Genomic DNA, 19,544 nt, shown 5'->3' on the forward strand with positions numbered 1-19,544 from the left:
GACAGAACCAAGGTATTGCATGGTCCTCGGACTCAAACCTATAGGGAAACCAACTACTTATCACAATCAAGTTTTGGACAGAACCAAGGTATTGCATGGTCCTTGGACCCAAACCTATGGGGAAACTAATTACTTATCAGTATCAAGTTTTGTCAGAACCAAGGTATTGCATGGTCCTCGGACTCAAACCTATGGAAAGATCGGCTACTTAATAAAGATTCTAAGTTGCTCAATCCTCGGATCAAATACCAAAAGAGGTTAAAGTTATGAAAGTTGTTAGGAAGATGGTGAAACACCTTATTACTCAGCAGCTTGTAGGGGTTGTTCATTTTTGGGTTATGTGTTTTTAGATGATTACCTCCTACACCGCACCGAGCATTCAGTTGTCATCTTGGCTATTTTGGGGTAAGTGTTGTTTTCTCAGGTCGGCATTATTGTGCCAAACCGCTCTATTAAGTTCATAATAATATCTTTTCCTTAGCAAGGGTTTTTGACCCTAAGTGTCATTTGTTCAAGTTGGTATTATTGTGCCGAACAGCACTTGTAAGTTCATGATAGCGTCTTTTTTCTTGGTAAGGGATTTCGTCCCTAAGTATTGTGTTCTCAAGTTGGCGTTATTGTGCCAGACAGCCCCAATAAGCTCATCATAAATATCTTTTCTTTTTCTTCTTAATATGGATTTCAGCCCTAAGTATCATTTGTTCAATTCAGTATTATTAAGTCGGATAGTTTCAATAAACACAGAGTAAGATCTTTTTATTAACTGGGATTTTGGCCCTAAGCATCGTTCAAAGTATAGAAATAAAAGAGAAGTCGCAAAGTAGCGCGTCTATTCACAACATATCCATTCCAAAAAAGAAGAGATAGAACATATGAAATAAAGAAATTATAATTTTTATTAATGTAAAGGGGTATTACAGTGTACAAAGAAGGGTTTAAACAAGCCTATATAGAAAACGAGTTACTAAAACAATAAAAAAAAAAAATACACTCAAACGAACAGCCAGAAATCTTTTTAAGTTCTACTCCCAAGTCTTTCCAAACTCTGCTCCACTAACATCCATATTGAGAAGAGGACCTTCCTTGATGGGAGAGGAGAAGAAGAGGAAGAAGGAAAAGCACCAGGATGGATCTGATGGTGGAAAGAAGAAGAAAGAGAAGCAAAAGGAGGCACCAGTGAAGGAAGAGAGGAAGAAGTAGGGATACTTTATCCCTGCGTCAGTCCTGACTCCTAACACACTGGTGCCATGTTAGCTATGCTCATAAGAGAGCGGCTGGTACTGATAATGGGTGACCCCAGCTCAGTCGCGCCAAAAGTTTGGCGCGACGAGCCCCTGCTTCGGATTTTAGCTGAAAGGAGGGTAAGAAGGATCTTGAGTCTCTGCCATCCCTGCCCTGACCGAGCCATTTTGAACTTCATAAGAACATGGTATTTTTGGGAAGGGTGTGGTCCCTTCATTACTTACTCGTATCTCGAACGTAACACAATTTAAGGTATAACTAGCAGATAAAGTAAACTCTGGAGAAGGCTAAGTATTTTAGGTTTCAGAAGAATTAAGAGGGTCTTTGTACAAGAGAAATAACCTCTTGCTTTTCTTCTTATATGAAGGGCAAAACGGAAGGTATTTAATCTGTCCAGATTTCCAAGAAAATCTGTAAACGAGAATATACCCGTTCCACTTCCCCACACCATCAATAACTGTCGAATTTAAATGGTCTCGTAAAGGGAAATCATTAAAGACGCGTTTTGGATAAGCAAACCGTAAGAACGCATTGTGAATGAATTTAGAGGAATGTCTCGTAGCCCGGTATGTTTCCTGAGTAGATGAATAGACACCAACATTAATGAAGGACCGAGTTAAACGAGCCGTAATAAAGGCTTGGCATTACCAAAACCCTCATCTCCAACCAAGAGGTTGGATAACAGGATTTTGAGGGGTTATTGTGGGGCCCAGTAATTTGTGGCCCTGGCCCATTTATTCATTGGGGCCTAAGGTCCGAGCCGAGGAAGGTTATGGCCCAGGATCGGTATTACAAGTACAAAATAGTCTTGGGACACAGCCGAGGACGATTCAGTCATCGGCATGTCCGAGGTCTCACTGGAAGGAAGGGCAAAAACGGTATAGAAACAGTTTGGAAAAAATCTAAAATATCTAGATCAGTAGAAAAGGATACGCTGGAAAGTATAACGACCAGGGAAAGCTGCTCTTACTGTCATTCAATACTGATAGAGTCATACTCTCCAGCTTTTGCAACCACCCCCAACCACTCTGGATATGGGCTGATGGGACAAGTATCAGTCTTGGAGAAGTCGATCCTACACGTGGACGAAGGATAAGGAACACATGCTAGTATAAAAGGAAAAAGTAAGCAATCCAGAGCAGGGGCTGGGAAAAAATGGCCAAAAACCAGAGCCTCCCAGCCCGCCTCCAGGAGAAAGACTCCCGGGGCGAGCACGAGTTAAATCATGTATGAACACCACGAAAAACCCACCGTCTGGTGACCAATGCCTAACTTTTCAAACCCACGCTCTATAAATGATATTGTTTGGACCTTTTCGAACCCAACACTGTTACGGGTCGTTACAAATCGCGTCCTTACAGTTATAAAATAGTTTGTGGTTATAACTTTACTCCTTTAAAAAATGTCTTGTTAATTTTTCCCTTAAAAATCTATACCTTTATAGTTCTATATCTATATTTATCTATATTTAGGCTTCCGTTTAAGTTGTGGATTCTAAGTTTTAGATATCCCAAAATATTTCCTTCTTGCTCACTTACTGGTTTTTAATTATGGTAAACAAATTGGTAAAATAAAAGTTCACAATTTAAAAACTTCTTACTAGACTCACGTTCACAACATTTTACAATCTCTTTATCTCTTATCACTTTAAAAAAAAAAAAAAACAAAAAACAAATACACTATCTTATTTATTTATTTATTTATTTTTGCTTCTTTTACATTTTCTTTTATTTTGAATAAAAAAATCTTTAGGCATTCAATAAACTTAGTGCACAAAAAAGATGAATGAATGGAAAATTATTATACTAAAACAAAAATAAAAAGCCTCATCGCACATGCAAGGTGCTTGTGATGAGACTAGTTTTAGTTGTATTTCTTATACTGTAGGGATAAGGGCCCAGGATCATATGTTGGGCCTTGGACTTAATCTGAAATCGTTGAATGGTCCGAGAAAGGCCAAATATTCATTAGGGGTTCAAATCCAAAGTCTTATAAGTAAGGAATGAATGGAGGATGGTCCGAGGAAAGACTCCTCCTCGGATATAATGAATGCAGCTCAAATATCTATTCCAGCAATTAGAGTGATCCTCCAGAAAGCTCAAATGATAAGAACATGCCATATGAACATACAGGAAATAATGAAACCCAAGAATATCTAAAGAAAAACTACTACCACCGCATTAAATGCGTTGCAGCTACTTTTCTGACTGCATTTATATGGAAAAAACCTCAAAACAATGTTGCCTTGGCTATCACGACTCACAGAGAGTTTAAAAAGGTGTCTAATGGGATAGGTACTCAAGTAAGGGCTTAAACAATCAATAAGTGTAGGATCAAGATGATCCAAAGGGAGCTATATAATGTGATAGACCCTCCATGAGAAAAGGATCGAAAATTGAAAGAGAGAATGCTGTTGTAATCTAAATTGTCTTCATATCCAGTTGTGATCAATTTATACTAGGTTATCTTCTCGGACTGAAAGTCTATTGATATTATTTGTGTTTGATTGTCATTTAATTCAATATTAGCCGTTGTCCAACTGATTAAACCTAATTCTTTGACTTACTCTCTACAAATTTTATTGTACTGAGCTTATTGAGCCGAGATCCCATACATCTTGGGCTTGTACTGTAAATCAGGTCCTTACATATACCATATGCTAATTTTGTTAAATATACTAATCGTGTTTTCACACTTCTTACCCACTCTAGTTGAAATCATATTTTGTTTATCTCGTACATTATATGTAATTATCACAACTCATATTTAAGTTCTTTGTATTGTTTATTTCTATTTTAAAAAGTTAAAAGTTAAATTATTCAAAATAAAGATAAATACAAAATTAGCTAATAATCTATCACTTAAGTATAAGTGAGCTGTTTCTCCCAGAAAAAAAAAAAAAGAGCCGTGCTACAGGTGTCAGGTTTTTAGTGGGTAGCTACTATCAACTATATTGCTCTACTATCTACTTTACAGTGGTGTTTAGTAGTGAGACTTTTGGGGGACGTGGACCAATGAAAGGGATAGGTGTGATGACGTGGCGTGGTGTGAGTGGAGGGTGATGGATTTTGGACATTTTGGTGGAGGGTAGGTGACCAAGACTGATCCAAATCACAAAAAGCCGAAAAGACCGAAAGGCAAAATTGGAAAGGGATGGCCAAGTAGGCAGGAGAATCTGCAATGTGTGTATCAGAGATTTTGAGGCCAGTTTTAATGCAGAGAGAATTATTAAATGACGGAATTGACCTTAAGAAAGAGTGTGAAGCTATTGCTTTGGGTACCATAGAAAGAAATTGCACGTGAAGGAGTATGTAGTAGTGTAGTACCAGAAAGAAATTGCACGTCAAGGAGTTTTGTCCAGCGAAGGTTGTTGTTGGTTCATGGTTGTGTATGGTGGAGGACAAAGCTGTCTTTGTTGTTTTATTTTTTAATGTCAGAAATGGTTTGGGCTTTTGTGAATGACGAAGAGTCTGATTCTTCTGTCTCTAAACTATAACCATAGGACATGAGTTGACAACTTGGATTTCAAAACTATCAACTACATCATCAACCGTCGACCGACGTTGGGTAACAAAGGCTTTTTTTATTATTTATTTTTTATTATTAGACTGAAATCATTAAAATAATAATGATGAAAATTCAAAAATACCCACTGAATTTTAGGTCATTAATAATTCACAATCAACCAACCCTTGTTGTTTTAAAGCAACAGAGTTCAAAGCAAACTTTGATGTAGCGTGGTTCAATGAAAGCGATGAAGCTGGAATTGGTGTGGTGGTGAGGGACTCCGCGGGTCAGGTAATTGCTGGACTAGTAGAAAAAATAAAAAAAACCTCACTCCGTGGACTGTTTGGAGATGATGGCAGCAATAGAGTAGCGGTTTTTGCACAAGAGATTGGCTTACAAAAATGCCAATTCGAGGGTGATTAAGAAACTATCATTAAGGCTATTAATAGAGGGGATATGTCCTCTTCATCTTTTGGTCATTTAATTAGAGATACTTTAATTGTTGTTAATTCGTTTTTGGATTTTTCTTTCTTTTATATTTTTAGGCAAGGTAATGCCGTGGTACATGTCTTAACCCAGAGAGCTCGTTTATCTTTTCCTTTACTAGTTTGGATGGAGTTTGGATGGAGGATGTCCTATAAAAAAATAATAATAATAAAAGTCAAACTTTGAGAAATCAAGTCAAATAACAAAAGAATGAGTTTGACAAAAAAATTGTTATGACCTACTGAACACATTATTCATTTTAATGATTTTTTTTTTTTTTTTGAATATGAAATAAATCATTTTAGAGTAAAGCTTAATAAAAATTATTATAAGATTCATTTAATTTGTTTTTCCTTCTTATTTTTCTTACATTAGTGGTGAGTGGTCATGAATGGGTTTACCCATGGCCAAACTCAAGGTTGGCCACCTTAAACCATCCATGATAACTCCATCCATTCCTCTTGCAAAATTCTCTTCCCCTAAAAACTCCATTTTTCTTTCACATTCTTTCATTTTCTTCACAACCAAATAAGCAAATACCACAAGTACCTTGTCTTTGCAAGCTAGTACCTGTTTTTTTTTTTTTAAAACTGCCAACTAGTATCTTGTCTTTGCCAACTGCTTCCTGAACCAGCTTAAATTCTTTATCTACAGTAAACTTCCATAAGATGGCTTGAGCATTTATCCAAAAATAACCCAAATAGAAAACCATACCAAAAGCATCAAAACCAAATTTAGAATAATATTCAAGTAAAAAAAAATTCTAAGAACCAGTTCCCGCACTCCACATAGCATACACTTCATAATCAGAAATCAGAATTAATTAACCAAATTGTTAAGGTATTTTCAAAATTCAAAATTAAGCAATAGATGCTAAATTTTAAATTGAATTTGGGGGAAAAGATAAAATAGCATCTTCACTTGAACAAAGTGAATTAGCAAAACAAGCTCAAATAGAACCACCCCAAAAGGGAGAAAGGCTGGATACAAGGCATCAAAATTTTAGTTCTTTTTCTCATCAACAACATCGAGCTCTCAGCTTCTGAAATTAAAATTTAATTCCTAATCCTTTACAGTCATCACAAACATTGGAGCACTATCATGCAGTGCAGTGCAAAATCTCTTTTCAGACTCTCTACTATTCCTCTCAAAGAGCTCCACCATCAAACCCATCCTTTTCTCATTGTCCACCAATTTAGAAAAGAACAGGTGCATGATCGTCCTAAAGCCAACTCTATCTGAATACTCTCTGCAATTTTAGGATCAGAATATTTTAAGTAATATAGAGATAGATAGTAAAAACATATAAAGCAAATATTAAATGGCATCAGGTTATTGAAATGCACATGCTTGGCAGGCTGCCTGAAGAGGGTGTTTATCATGCAACTTACTAGTTATTACCAGGAGAAAATTACTTTAGTACAATTATTTCGAAGGCCATATACACCTTGATGTGATATGCAGGTTCCACGGTAGCATTTATGCAGAACAGCATGAGTCACGTGGTACATCTGATACTCAATAACATGTACATCTTGATGTCTGGGTGTGTTAGAATGAACTTCCCAGGAGCTGCAAAATCATTACATTCCCCAGTGAAAAGACTTACATAGCAAAGTTCAAGTCTAGAATGCAAACAAAGAAAGTTTATTATTTGTTACGTCCATCAACAAAGAAGATTCATTAATCAAAGTCGTCAATTTGTTCTAAGATATGCTTGTATAGTAATGACACAGCCAATTGTTCTAATTGGAATGTTCTATCACTGTGTCACCAAAAGTAAAATTTGAGGGGAAGAGCTAGAAAAGAATAGGCTTAACTGAATTTGTACCATGCAAACAATACATACCAACATATTCTTCCCAGGTTGCAACACCTAATCTAGAGTTGGTTTATGACTATCTTACACTGTATAAAACCCAAAAATATAAATGAAAGAGAAGGCATTCAATAAGTTACTGTAATTTCAAGTTATTCTGGATCAATAATTACTTCATGTAAAAATCAGCAGATGAATTCATCATACTAACCATGAAAGATACCCCGGATCAGGGGTCATGTAGTTCCAATCAAAACTATGCATTCAACATTGGAGGACCCTCCATCCAACAGCATACCTGCATTATTAGAAAGTATTTAAGATAAATTTAGAGAGTCTTATATATGAGAATCACATACAATTTAAACAAAATATAAACTCCTGAACAGGTGTACAACAGATAGAAACAGCAAACAACTTCCACACTTACATGAATACAGAAATGTTGCCTCTTCCTCTTATGATACAAGGATGCAACGGAAGAATATCCAAATTCTCAGAAAAATCGGATCAGTTCAATTAAAATCTTCTTACGGATGATCAATAACGGCAGATTATTATCCTGCATATGCGAAGCAAGCATCTGGTTTATCCAGGGTATGGGTGGAGGGATTAACCTCTATCCAGCTACACCCTGCCATCTTCTTCAACCCCATGGATCTCATTTCATCACGGACCTTATTAGCATCTTCCCATCTATCAGAACTAGCAAATGAGTTTGACAATAAAGCAAAAGTCCCGATACTCACACCTCTTGTATCAAGAAGACATTGTCTGATCCGTTCAAACATCTTCTCATTCCAATGAACTCTGCAAGCGTTAAGCAAAGCTCCCCAAATTGGTCCATCGGCATCCACAGGCATCTTCCTAATAAAATCCTCTGCTTCCTCCAAGAGCCCAGCACGTCCATACATATCTACCATGCAAGCATAATGCTGTACTTGGGGCATAATACCATATACATTTTTCATTGCTTCAAAGATCATCAAGCCTTTATCTACAAGGCCTGCATGGCTGCAGGCTGATAGTAAGCCAATGAAAGTTACATCATCTGGAGGAACTCCATGAACTAGCATGAGAGAGAAGAGCTGCAATGCGTGCATGCCATGGCCATTCATGGCCATGCCGCTAATAATGGTACTCCATGATATGATATCCTTGTGCAGAAGCTTGTTAAAAATGTGAATTGCCACACCCGCAGTCCCACATTTAACATACATGTTGATCAAGGCATTTCCCATATTACCCTCCACTGGAAGATCACTTTGCGTTTCAATGTAGGAGTGCACCCATTGACCCAAACTCAATGCACCAATTGAAGAACATGCTGACAATACATTGACAATAGTGGCCTCATTAGGCTGAGCTTCTCCTCCTTCCACCATTTCCTGGAAAACCCTCACTGCCTCTTCACTAAATCCTCTTTGTGCATAACCACCCACCATTGTAGTCCAAGAAACCACATCTCTCTTAGGCATGTTCACAAACAAGTACTTCGCACTTACCAAGGACCCACATCTCACATAAAAATCAAGTATTACATTATCCAAAATAATATTACTTTCATCCAAATTCCTCAAACTATATCCATGAATGGCTTTGCCAAGCTTGAGAGCTCTTAGGCTAGAACAAGCAGACAAAACACTAACAAGAGTAGTAGAATTAGGCTTTACGTTCATGGAACAAAACTTAACAATAGCTTCCTCCTCAAAACCACACTTAGAAAGCCCCGAAATGATTGAAGTCCATGAAACAACATCCGGGAAAGATATAGAGTCAAAAATCCAGCAGGCAGATATGATATCATTTGCAACAATGTAGAAATGAAGCAAGGAGTTCTGGATGAAGATATCAGAATAGTAACCAGATTTTATGACATGTGCATGGATTTCAAGGCCCTTTTGGTGTGCATGCAATAAGGTGGATGCCTTGAGTGCATGGGTGAATGTGTAATGATTGTGGGAAGTTGGGTGGTGGAGCATTTGGTTGTAGAGGACAAGGGCATTTTGTGGGGTGGGGGAGTTTGTGAGAACTCCCACTAAAGCATTTAACAAACGGGGTTTTGAATTTTTGAGGATTTGAGCATGGATTTGATTTAGTTGTTTAGAGGTCAAGGTGGGTATGAGAGGTTTTACTAGCATGCTATGTTTTGTGCCTTATTGGTATCAATCTGACATACATACAGATCATATAAAGGAATACTGTCTGATTTATGTGTATATACATATATAACCATACAGTGCTTTGTTGGCTATATAAGGAGATGAGGAGGTGGCACCTAGCAACTTGGTACTTGGTCAATCTTCTTGAAGTTCTTCAGTGCACCGTCTTGATCGTTCAACTTTTAAGTTTTAACCTGCAACAAAGTAGTGAAATAAATTCAATTTCATTCATATCAATACAAATATGAACCCACACCCGAGGTTTGCATCACACCATCGAGTTTAATATCAATAACTTATCACAAATATAAGTATAACATCGACAAGCCACTATATCTTTAAAATGCGTGTACAACATATGAGGCATGTAACTAATGTTTAAGACTTTATAATGTAAAGAACAAGTTTTACAATTTATTATAGTGTTAACTGTTAAGATGAAAATACCCACAATTTTTTTTTTTTTTTAGCAAAAAAAAAAAATACCCACAAGAATTTCATACCCCAGCACACAAAAAAATCTCAACTTTCACAAGCACCAACGTTTGAAAGTTAAAAAAAAAACTAAAACCCAAAATTTTCTTCTAGCCCAGGAGGGTCCTAAAAAATCCTAACCTGTGGGAATAGACCCACCACCTCAACTTGACGCAGAGAACGTCGTCCCAGCCCAGATCACTGCTGCTCACCGCTCGCCACTCAAAACTGTCAAGGTTGCTTTATTTTCAATCTCAATATACAACTGAACTTGAGAAAAGCAAAGCGGTGGAGGAATAAAAATCAATTAAAGTATTTGACGTTGAATAGATATAGCCATTCGGTGATAACGTGTTGGGTCTTCAATAGCCCAAATCAACAAGAAATATACAGTAAATTATGCGGTCAAACAATTGCTAAAAACAATAGGAAAAAAAAAATTTTGATAAAGCAAAATTAAAGAAATTTAAAACAAGAATGGAGATAGAACAGATGGTGGTTTTACAAGCAGAATGAAAATGGCTTTACAAACAGAGGACAATAATCTGCACACCCACCTTGCACAATAGAGCTTCCTTGGCTTTTGGCAGAAAGATATTTTATTCTTCTTTGATTTTCTCATCTATTGTTCTGCTTTTACCTCTTTTTTTCCAGAAAGTAATGATCTTGGAGCCTTTGATTCTCAGGCGAGTGTGACGATGTTAGAGAGATAGGGTCAAAAACTTAAGAGAGAGATAGAAAGAACGAGAGAAACTGAGAAAGAGAGACCAAAAAATTGAGGGAAAATCATAGTTGACGTGGGTGGTTTTTAACCTTTGGATGTGTCATTTCTACTTTACATATTAATTTTTTTATTATAAGAAAAACACTCCATGCTATTTTTAATTAAAATATCAATTTTTATTTTTTATTTTGTTAGTTGTTTATTTTTTTATACACAATTTATCATTATTTATTCTCTTCTTTCATCTAAAGAAAAATAAAAAATAAAATGTAAAATGAACCGTATGAGTATAAATTTATAGGTTTAATATAGTAATTTTATATTTTTGCAAAACTTTGCATGACATAATGTAAGTAAATTTTGAATTTATTTTTAAAAGATAATTATAATATGCTGTTAATTTCGCAACTTAAATTATTTTTCTCCTAGACCACTAAGTTCTTTTGATTAGCTAAAATATTGTCATTTTTCTATTATACTAGCACTTATGTGTAATATTCTTTCGTATTATTTTTTCTATAAACCTTTTTATTTTTGTTATTTCTATTAATACTCTATTATTTCGGACTTTCTCTACCTTTTTTAATTCCCTCAATTTGCATCAACTAATTTTTCTTACTAGTATATTAATCATTATTCTCCAAACATGACCAAACCATCTCCAAGCTTAGAAAGAACTATGCACATCAAGAAGGAAGGGTGGGCTTGGATTCAAAACAACCAAGAGCACTAACAAAGCTCTGCTTGCAAAATTTGCCTGGATGATTGCTACCAAGCGTGATAGTTTATGTATGGAAATTCTGAGATCGAAATACAAGGTTCGGCATAACTGGCTCTACAAGAACCCCCCAAAAAAGCTTCACCAATTTGGAGGGCTATTGAAAATGCTAAAGAAATTATCGTCAAGGGTGCTTGCTATCTTATAGGAGATGGAGCGTCAGTCAACATTTGGCAAGACCCGTGGGTACCATGGCTGCAAGGCTTCATCCCAAGGCCTAAATCAGAGCACCTCATCAGATCCCCTTTAATGGTTTCCCAGCTGATCAATCAGAATTCACACGAGTGGAAGTCTGACTTTGTCCACAAAATTTTTGAACTAGAATTTGCCTAAGCAATTCTATGTATTCATTTACCAACAAGAGTCAAACCAGATAAGCTCATATGGACACCTGATCCTAAAGGGAAGTTTTCAGTAATATATGCTTACCATATCTCCACTGAACAAACTTCCAATGGCACAAAAATTCATTGGTCCAAGCTTTGGAGAATCGGCTCAAATTCTCTTCCTACAAAAGATAACCTAAGTAGAAGAAGTGTTTCATATGATCCCATCTGCGTTTTATGCAAACAAGAAAATGAAACAAGCCAACATATATTCTTCAAATGCCTAGTAGCACGAGCAATATGGTACTAAGGCTTCAAATTGGAAAAGCATCATATCATGGATTGCGAGGACATCATTAAAATCATCCTAACCCCCCCAAAGGTCTATTGCCCAGCAGAAGATCAGTGGCTTATTCCGCTTAATATGGCCTTCGTAATTGATGAGATTTGGTACCTAAGGAACCAAGTGTTGAACCATCGTGCAGAAATCAACATAGAAGAATCCTTTAAGCGGGTAAGACTTAAGTTGAGTGAACATTCAGCCTTGTTCACAAAGGAAGATGCCTCTCTCAACTTAGCTCCTCCCCCAGACAAATGGGAAGCTCCACCACATCTTTGGATCAAGCTGAACTAATTCATCTTCTGCTTTAGTTGTAGTGGCTAGAGACAGTATGGGGGACATCATCAAAATCTGGTCCAAAACCATACCTTCAGCTCTCCAATTATAGCTAAAGCTGCTACCATCCTCTGGGCTGCCCAACTCGCACATGAAGAAGATTGGAACCACATCATCATTGAGGGAGATGCCAAAAACTGTTTTGATCCTCTTTCCTTAGAGAATGTTATCCCCGACTGATCCATTGTTAACATTATTAGTAGTATTTTAATCCTTAAGTCTAGTTTCTTAGGTTTTTTGTTGAGATGGTTTAAAAGGGATTGCAATATGACTGCTCATGCAGCTGCAAAGTTTTCCCTCAATACCAAAAATCGTTTTGCTTCAATAAAGACAATCTACCAGGAGCTCTCGCCTCCACCTGTAGGTAGATTGTCTAAGTTGTACCTTGTTTTATCTCTATGAACATTGCAGTTTATCAAAAAAAAAGAAAAAACCTTCTCAAATGACTCTCTCAATTTTTTTCAATTTGTATTGGATACATTCATAATAAAGTGACTAAATTTTAGTTTAGTTGTCAACCTTTCACAACTCTCCTCCTACTCTCAAGCTTGAAATCAACTATGAACAAATATACAAAGGTGGATTTTTTTTTTTTTTTTTATAAGGAAGGGGATTCCACCTCTCGTTGACATAAATATTATTAGCATAATGGAATTTTTTAAAAACTTTGAAATATATATAGTAATTTTTTTTTCTTTTTACTAAATAAAAAGTTATAATTAGTTAAATTGTAAATGTTATCATCTAATTTTTACCAAATGTCTATTCAATTATACAAGTTTTGATTTATTTATTTTAGGTTTATTACTTTTACCTTTATTTCATTTAATAAGTGACTTGTTGTTCCAACTTCCAAGTTTGAACACAAAGGTACACGTTTAGCAAAAAAACACACCAAAACTTTTGTGTGCGTGTGACAAGGCTTATCGGTAGACATTGCGTAGCACATCAACAAAGCAATGCTGCTGAGACTGAGACTGAGGCCAATCTCCATGTCCATGTCCTCCTCGCTAACTCTCTTTCACCTCCCATTCCAAAGCCTCTCTCTCCAACGCCAAACTCAAATCAAACTAAAACCCTTCCTTCAATTCAGCCCCTCTAGACCCCTCTCTATATCTTCTTCTTTCTCTACTTCGGTGGCCCAAGTGCCACTACGCTTTTCAAACAGCCTCGATGTCGATGATCATCATCTCTCTTGCTCCATGCCCAACACCAAGCCCCTCAGAGTCGCCGTCCTTGTCAGTGGCGGCGTCGACAGCAGCGTCGCTCTTCGCCTCCTCCACGCCGCTGGCCATTCCTGCACCGCTTTCTACCTCAAAATCTGGTTCCAAGTATGCCCATTTATACATACATGATCATGTTGGTTGTGAAATTTTTTATTTTTTGCAAAAATGGAGAAAGACCCATCGCTCAAAATTGAATTGTGGTACTATACTGATGTGTGGTTTTGGTGTAGGAAGACTTTGAGAACTTCTGGTCAGAGTGCCCATGGGAAGAAGATTTGAAGTATGCTAAAGCTGTTTGTAATCAAGTAATTAACTTTACTTCTCTCTTTTCTAAGTTTTTTTTTTTTGGTTGAAAGTTAGAGTTAGTATTAAAGATGTGCATGGCGTCCATAGAATGTGTTAGGAAGTAAGATAAAATTTTACTCTTTCTGTTGTCTGCATAGAATATGTTAGGAAGTAATATAAATTTTTAATCTTTCTGTTGTCCAATAAAGTTTCAGTATGATGAATTACATTTTTCTTTAATATTTTTTATGTGGGAGAGGGGAGGTTGGAACCCTGGACATCTCTATTGAAAGCCACAGGAAATGCCATTCTATTGGTAATTACACGTGCACTGGACCTAATTAGTCCGTTGAGGATCCATAGCCAATTGTTAAATTTCGGGACTAAGGCATGGTTGTTGTTGAGGCAGTATTTATACACACACACACCTAGTGGGTCATGAACCCAGAACCTTACATCGATTTTGCTTTTACAAGGGAAGGAGGTGCCATTTGAGCTAGAGGCTAGAGCACATGGGCATCTAATGATTTACATCTTGTCACAATTCTTTAATTTGTGTCCCATGGATTTTTTCCCCCCATTCCTCCCTTTGGACTTAGTCATAAATTGATACCCTTCGAAGTTCATTTAATTTCTTAAATTTCTGTAGTCACATTTGCTAATCCAGCTATTACACTTGTTTGGGTGAATAGCACCCACCTGCATGATTTCAATGAAAGGCTTTTGCTCATGTTTCATAGATACAGCCTTTGATTTTATTTTGTGCTTTATGCTGAAGAGAGGTCTTACAACTGAATTTTTTTTTTCCCAGGTTGGTGTCCCATTAGAAGTTGTGCATTTGACAGATGAATATTGGAAGAATGTGGTAGGCGTTACCTCTCTGAGTGTATCTTCTTTGGATAATGTTTACTTGGCGCTCACTTTGCACTGTACTTTCTGCTGTATTTCTAATGCTTGCTAACTATATTTGTTAAACTTACACTGCGTGATGTTCTATCGTGTCTGTGAATTCAACTTAAAGCATAATATTGTTGTTCAGTCTTCATCATTGCTTGCATTCCTGTTTAGTAACCAGAGGAAGTCCTGAAAGGCTTAGTTTGCCTATTTAAGCGTTCTTTTTTTTTTTGATAAGTAACATAAGGATATTATTAATAATAGAAAAGGTGCCAAGCTGAGTACATTGGGGATGTACTATGGGGGTGCCTATTTAAGCGTTCAGAATTAATGGCCATTATTTCAGGTGTCTTACATTATTGAGGAGTATCGATGTGGCCGTACTCCTAACCCAGATGTTCTTTGCAATACAAGAATAAAGTTTGGTATGCTGTCAACTTAATTAAAAAAATGCACCTTTTACCACTGCAAAGTTACACATACTATTCTATTGTCTCTTAAGGGTATGTCATTTTCCAGGTGCATTCATGGATGCCATCAGCAGTATGAATTTTGACTATGTTGCTTCTGGACATTATGCAAAAATCGTTCACTCCTCCACAGATCAGATGGATAACCCTTCTGTTTTAGAACTTTCGAAAGACATGGTACCTTCATGAGATATTACTGAGTTCTATTATTCCCTGTCCTTTTTGGCTTTATTGCTGTTCTTTATATATTGAAGATGTGTCTGAAGAATTTTATCTTGTTAAATATGAGCTTTATTTATAATGCTTTCTCTTTTTCCTAACTGAGGAGATGCTTTAGATGGCTACTCTTGCTTGTTTTTAGAATATATGCAATTTTTATGATCATTATACATGTCTAGGAGGTTTTAATGTTACTTTAAGATGAGAATGTTTACAGTCATGGAATTTTGAGTTTGCAAGCAGATGGTTGTAATTCCTTTAATTCTTATATGAGGAAAGAAACACAGGACTGATTTAATTGGTTTTCTTTTGCAATTTGTACACAGATCTCAGTTTGAAATGGAGCACCCTTTTTAAAAAAAAAAAAAAAAAATTCTCCAGCATATTGTCTGGTTATAACACCTTCTAACTTTGAATTTTTAGGTCAAGGATCAAACATACTTCCTTTCGCATCTCTCGCAGGCTCAGCTCAAGCAACTAATGTTCCCACTTGGTTATATCTCAAAGGTTAGCTGGGACTAGTTTTACTGCAAGGTAGAACTTTACTTGAAAGTTTTTGTTTATCTATTTACATTCTGTTTCACATCATCTATTTACATTCTGCAACTGCTGAATATTTTTGAGGGTTTGAAAACTTTAGATGGGTATCATAGATTTTAGTTGCGAAAGATGCCTGATATTGTACACATATTATCAAACAGGATTGTTCTCACTCAAAGTGATGATATGATTACAAAGTAAATTAGTTACACAGATGCTGCCATGAATATTTGCCTTTATTCATAGTGTTTCTCATTGTTAATGGGAACTGAAACATCCATAATCGTGAACTTCTGAAAATTTTAGTTGCCGTAAATCCTCATATGGTTAATACAATCTCTCTTTTTCCACTAATTCCTCATTTGCCAAAGCAATTTATGGTCATTTTGTGTGGCTTTAATTGTCTCTTTGTGGAGCACTTGCATTTGTTTTTTCCTATTCTGATTCCCTTTTCTTTTTATCTTTGCCCAATTACCTGCAGGAAGAAGTTCGCAAACTTGCTACAAGATTTGATTTACCTAACAAAGATAGAAAGGATTCACAAGGAATATGCTTCCTTGGGAAGGTCTGTCTATAAAGTAGCTCTTTTGGACAATTTATTTATTTTCAGTATTTATTCCTGTCCAAGATATTATCTCCTGGTGCAGCATGTGTAATTGCCATTACTTTTTAACTTGAATTATATAGGAAAGCTAAGCAGATTGCCCTCAAGTCTCAATCATCTGCTGTTAGGTTTTGCTTGCTTTAAACCTTGTTCTTTGCTGGTGAAGGCTAATAGGAAAGAGTCAGAATAATATCTTTTTGCTAAGCTACAGAATAACATTTAATCATTATCTTTATCATGTGGGTTATGGATTTATTTTTATTGGCTATTTAAAAATTGTCATTTTGGTTTCTTATGATTGGTTTTATCACAAGGTTGCGAGTTGTGAATGGATTCATCTTGAAACCTTTTGTCTCCCTTTTTTTTGGGCTACAGATAAAGTTCAGTGAATTTGTTGGTAGACATATTGGGGAGAGGGAAGGTGTAATATTGGAAGCTGAGACAGGAGATTTCCTTGGAAAACATCGAGGTTTTTGGTTCTACACAATTGGTCAACGCCAAGGTCTACGTCTCCCTGGAGGACCCTGGTAGGCTCTCATCATTTAAACCTAGCATCCTTCTTCACTCCTTTGTTTGAATTGCTAAAATCCACCACCATCTCCTTTACGTCTTCAACGTTTCTATATGCTTCTTAGTTATGTTTTGTTTTCTCTGATGTGCTCATGTGCTCTTCTCTTGTTCACTTCTTGTGTACTTGGGCAGAATAACCCACTGTTCATGTTTTTAATGAAGTCTCTTATCAAACAATAATAAAAATGCCAGCATTTGTTTATTGTATTGTATCTTAAATTCATTTTTATGTTCTCTTTAGTGGTACTAGCATACCAATCAATATTGAAGTGTTGTATATGTTAAAGAAGCAGAGTGGCTATTATGACATTTCTTTCCTATTAACCATAGCATTTATTGCTGCAGCAAGATATGTTTCTGTATAATTTGATGGTCTGAAAACTGGCTATTGTCAAATACTTGTTATGAACTTATGATGCTTTATACACTGGCTATTGTCAAACACTTGTTATGAATTTATTCAATATGGGCCGTTGTTTATTCCAACCTTGCCTATTCTTTCTAAAGAATTCTTCCTTATGGTGTATCTCATGCAGGTATGTTGTTGAGAAGGACATTAAAAACAATGTAGTGTTTGTGTCAAGAAATTACTTCTCATTTGACAAAAGAAGACGCATATTTCGTGTTGGCTCCATAAAATGGCTTAGTGGGTTGCCTCCAAATCAGTTATGTCAGCTCCAGTGCAAGGTAGAAGTGTCCAATTCCTATTCCAGTGACTTTTCATAATTAAGTTCTGAAAATACCACAACCTTATTTCTGTGCTACCGCCCTGACAGAAAATGGCCCAAGCAGACATTATGCATAATTTACTTAGTGAATACTAGTCCTCTAAAGAATGCCCATCATGTACTAATAGGCATGCTATGAATCCGGTTATGTCGTTTGAAATTCCCATGTTGAGTCCCATCCCAAGTCTATAATCCTAGTAACTCGAAGCTCATGTCTCAATAATTTTTTCAGGTCAGACATGGCCCTGGATTTTACAACTGCAGTTTAGAAATGGAACTTGGTCAAGACGGTAGTGAAGACATTGCAGTTGTCCACTTATCTGAAGATGATCAGGGCCTGGCAGCTGGGCAGTTTGCAGCCTTCTATCAGGGAAGAACCTGCTTGGGCTCTGGCATAATTTTGGAGTCCTGGGATGATCAAGGTTTTCCTGTGTGTGCAAAGGCGCTCGAAATTGCAAGAATGGAAGATAAATCAAAGCTTGGGAAACCAATTAAGATAAAAATTAAACCAGAAACTCCTCTAGTGGAATCTAATGATACTGATGGACAAGAGCTTTGTAGAGGACTACAAAATTCCCATGTTGTAGCCGCTAAACAGAGAAAACGGGCATCTAAGGAAGAATCAATCTCTATATTCCCTGCGAATTGGCTGCGAAAGATTCTAGGGAAGTGGAGGCAGATCTTTTAGCTTTTGTGATCTCAAGGGCAGGAGAATTGACCACAGTGGAGGAGAAATCATACAAGTGATAGTTTGCATCCAGTATAAAATCTTGTGAATGGCTGGAATAATGCTTCAGTCTCTTATCCTATGTTTGGATGGAGGGGTGGGGGGGGGGTGGGGTCTAGTTCCAGCTATCTTCCCCCCTCTCCTCCTGACTCCCTCCATTCTAAACATATCCTTAGTGATTCTCATGTTGAGGTAGAAAGGTAACATGGAAGTTCATTAGGTAGTACATTAGATAGTTTGAAACCTTGAATTGGTCATTGGGTTGTAGCAACTATTTTACATCATATTCTTTGAGGCAATCATATTCTTTTTCATGGGGTGGGTTGAATCTGCAACAATTAGCTGCAGATATTAATATATCTATAATGTATGTTGTATTTAAAAATAGTTCTAAATCCCATTGACTATCTGAAAAGACTGAAATCATTTTGAGCTTCAAAGAACTTTGAACTTCTTCTATTGCATTGAGCTTTGAATCATGCTGAGCATTTTAACTTGTTATCAGTTAAAATGCTGGGAAAAGGACCATCTCCATTTGCTTTAAAATGGAGAAAGAGAGTACATTTTATGAACAAAATAACAAATTTAAAAATAAATTTAACACCATGCTTTTATCATTCCTTCAAATAGAATTTTAAATAGAGTGACACTTAACCATAAGATGGATTTTGTCAACTTTTGGATAAATAAAAATGGACAAAACTTCAGATGTAAAATTTAAACACCCTCAAAATTTCAGGGGGTAAAAATGCACCACATTTTTTAGCCATTCTAAAAACGGTATCAATTATGACTACTTGAAAAAAAAAATTCAATATTTTGGAAGCTTTTTTTTTTCTTAAAATTTTATATATTAATGTTTACTAACTAAATTTATGATAACGTCCATTATTCACACGAGAGAGAGAGAGAGAGAGAGAGAGAGAGAGAGAGAGAGAGAGAGAGAGAGAGAGAGAGAGAGAGAGAGAGAGAGAGAGAGAGAGAGAGAGAGAGAGAGAGAGAGAGAGAGAGAGTCACATGACTAAACTCTACCTCTAGGAACATTACTTCATTCATAAATTGTTATTTGGTCCACTTTGATCCATTC

General features: G+C 36.4%; 2 protein-coding genes across 7 annotated transcripts; one reads left to right on the forward strand and one right to left on the reverse strand.

The window, feature by feature from the left end:
• Positions 1-6,094: 6,094 nt before the first annotated feature.
• LOC115975497 (pentatricopeptide repeat-containing protein At1g08070, chloroplastic-like) lies at positions 6,095-10,494 on the reverse strand. Of its 6 annotated transcripts, XM_031096298.1 has the most exons (6): positions 10,248-10,494; positions 9,832-9,918; positions 7,485-9,410; positions 7,266-7,352; positions 6,627-6,807; positions 6,095-6,484 (listed from the first exon to the last, which is right to left on the reverse strand). In XM_031096298.1, the coding sequence occupies exon 3, from the start codon at positions 9,193-9,195 to the stop codon at positions 7,612-7,614; it is 1,584 nt and encodes a 527-aa protein (XP_030952158.1). In that variant the 5' UTR covers positions 9,196-9,410; positions 9,832-9,918; positions 10,248-10,494; the 3' UTR covers positions 6,095-6,484; positions 6,627-6,807; positions 7,266-7,352; positions 7,485-7,611. The 6 variants fall into 6 exon arrangements, with proteins under 6 accessions (XP_030952158.1, XP_030952165.1, XP_030952182.1 ...); XM_031096305.1 differs by lacking the exon at positions 9,832-9,918 and having other exon boundaries at positions 6,683-6,807; XM_031096322.1 differs by lacking the exon at positions 9,832-9,918 and having other exon boundaries at positions 6,651-6,807.
• Positions 10,495-13,071: 2,577 nt separating this feature from the next.
• LOC115975552 (tRNA-specific 2-thiouridylase MnmA) lies at positions 13,072-18,844 on the forward strand. Its single transcript, XM_031096377.1, has 10 exons — positions 13,072-13,525; positions 13,651-13,725; positions 14,517-14,570; positions 14,946-15,024; positions 15,119-15,246; positions 15,712-15,795; positions 16,310-16,393; positions 16,808-16,959; positions 17,539-17,689; positions 17,963-18,844. Exons 1-10 carry the CDS (start codon positions 13,154-13,156, stop codon positions 18,416-18,418), a joined length of 1,635 nt encoding a protein of 544 aa, XP_030952237.1. The 5' UTR covers positions 13,072-13,153; the 3' UTR covers positions 18,419-18,844.
• Positions 18,845-19,544: the final 700 nt, after the last annotated feature.

This window comes from Quercus lobata, chromosome 1 (genome assembly GCF_001633185.2).
Source record: "Quercus lobata isolate SW786 chromosome 1, ValleyOak3.0 Primary Assembly, whole genome shotgun sequence".
NCBI classification, from domain to species: domain Eukaryota; kingdom Viridiplantae; phylum Streptophyta; class Magnoliopsida; order Fagales; family Fagaceae; genus Quercus; species Quercus lobata.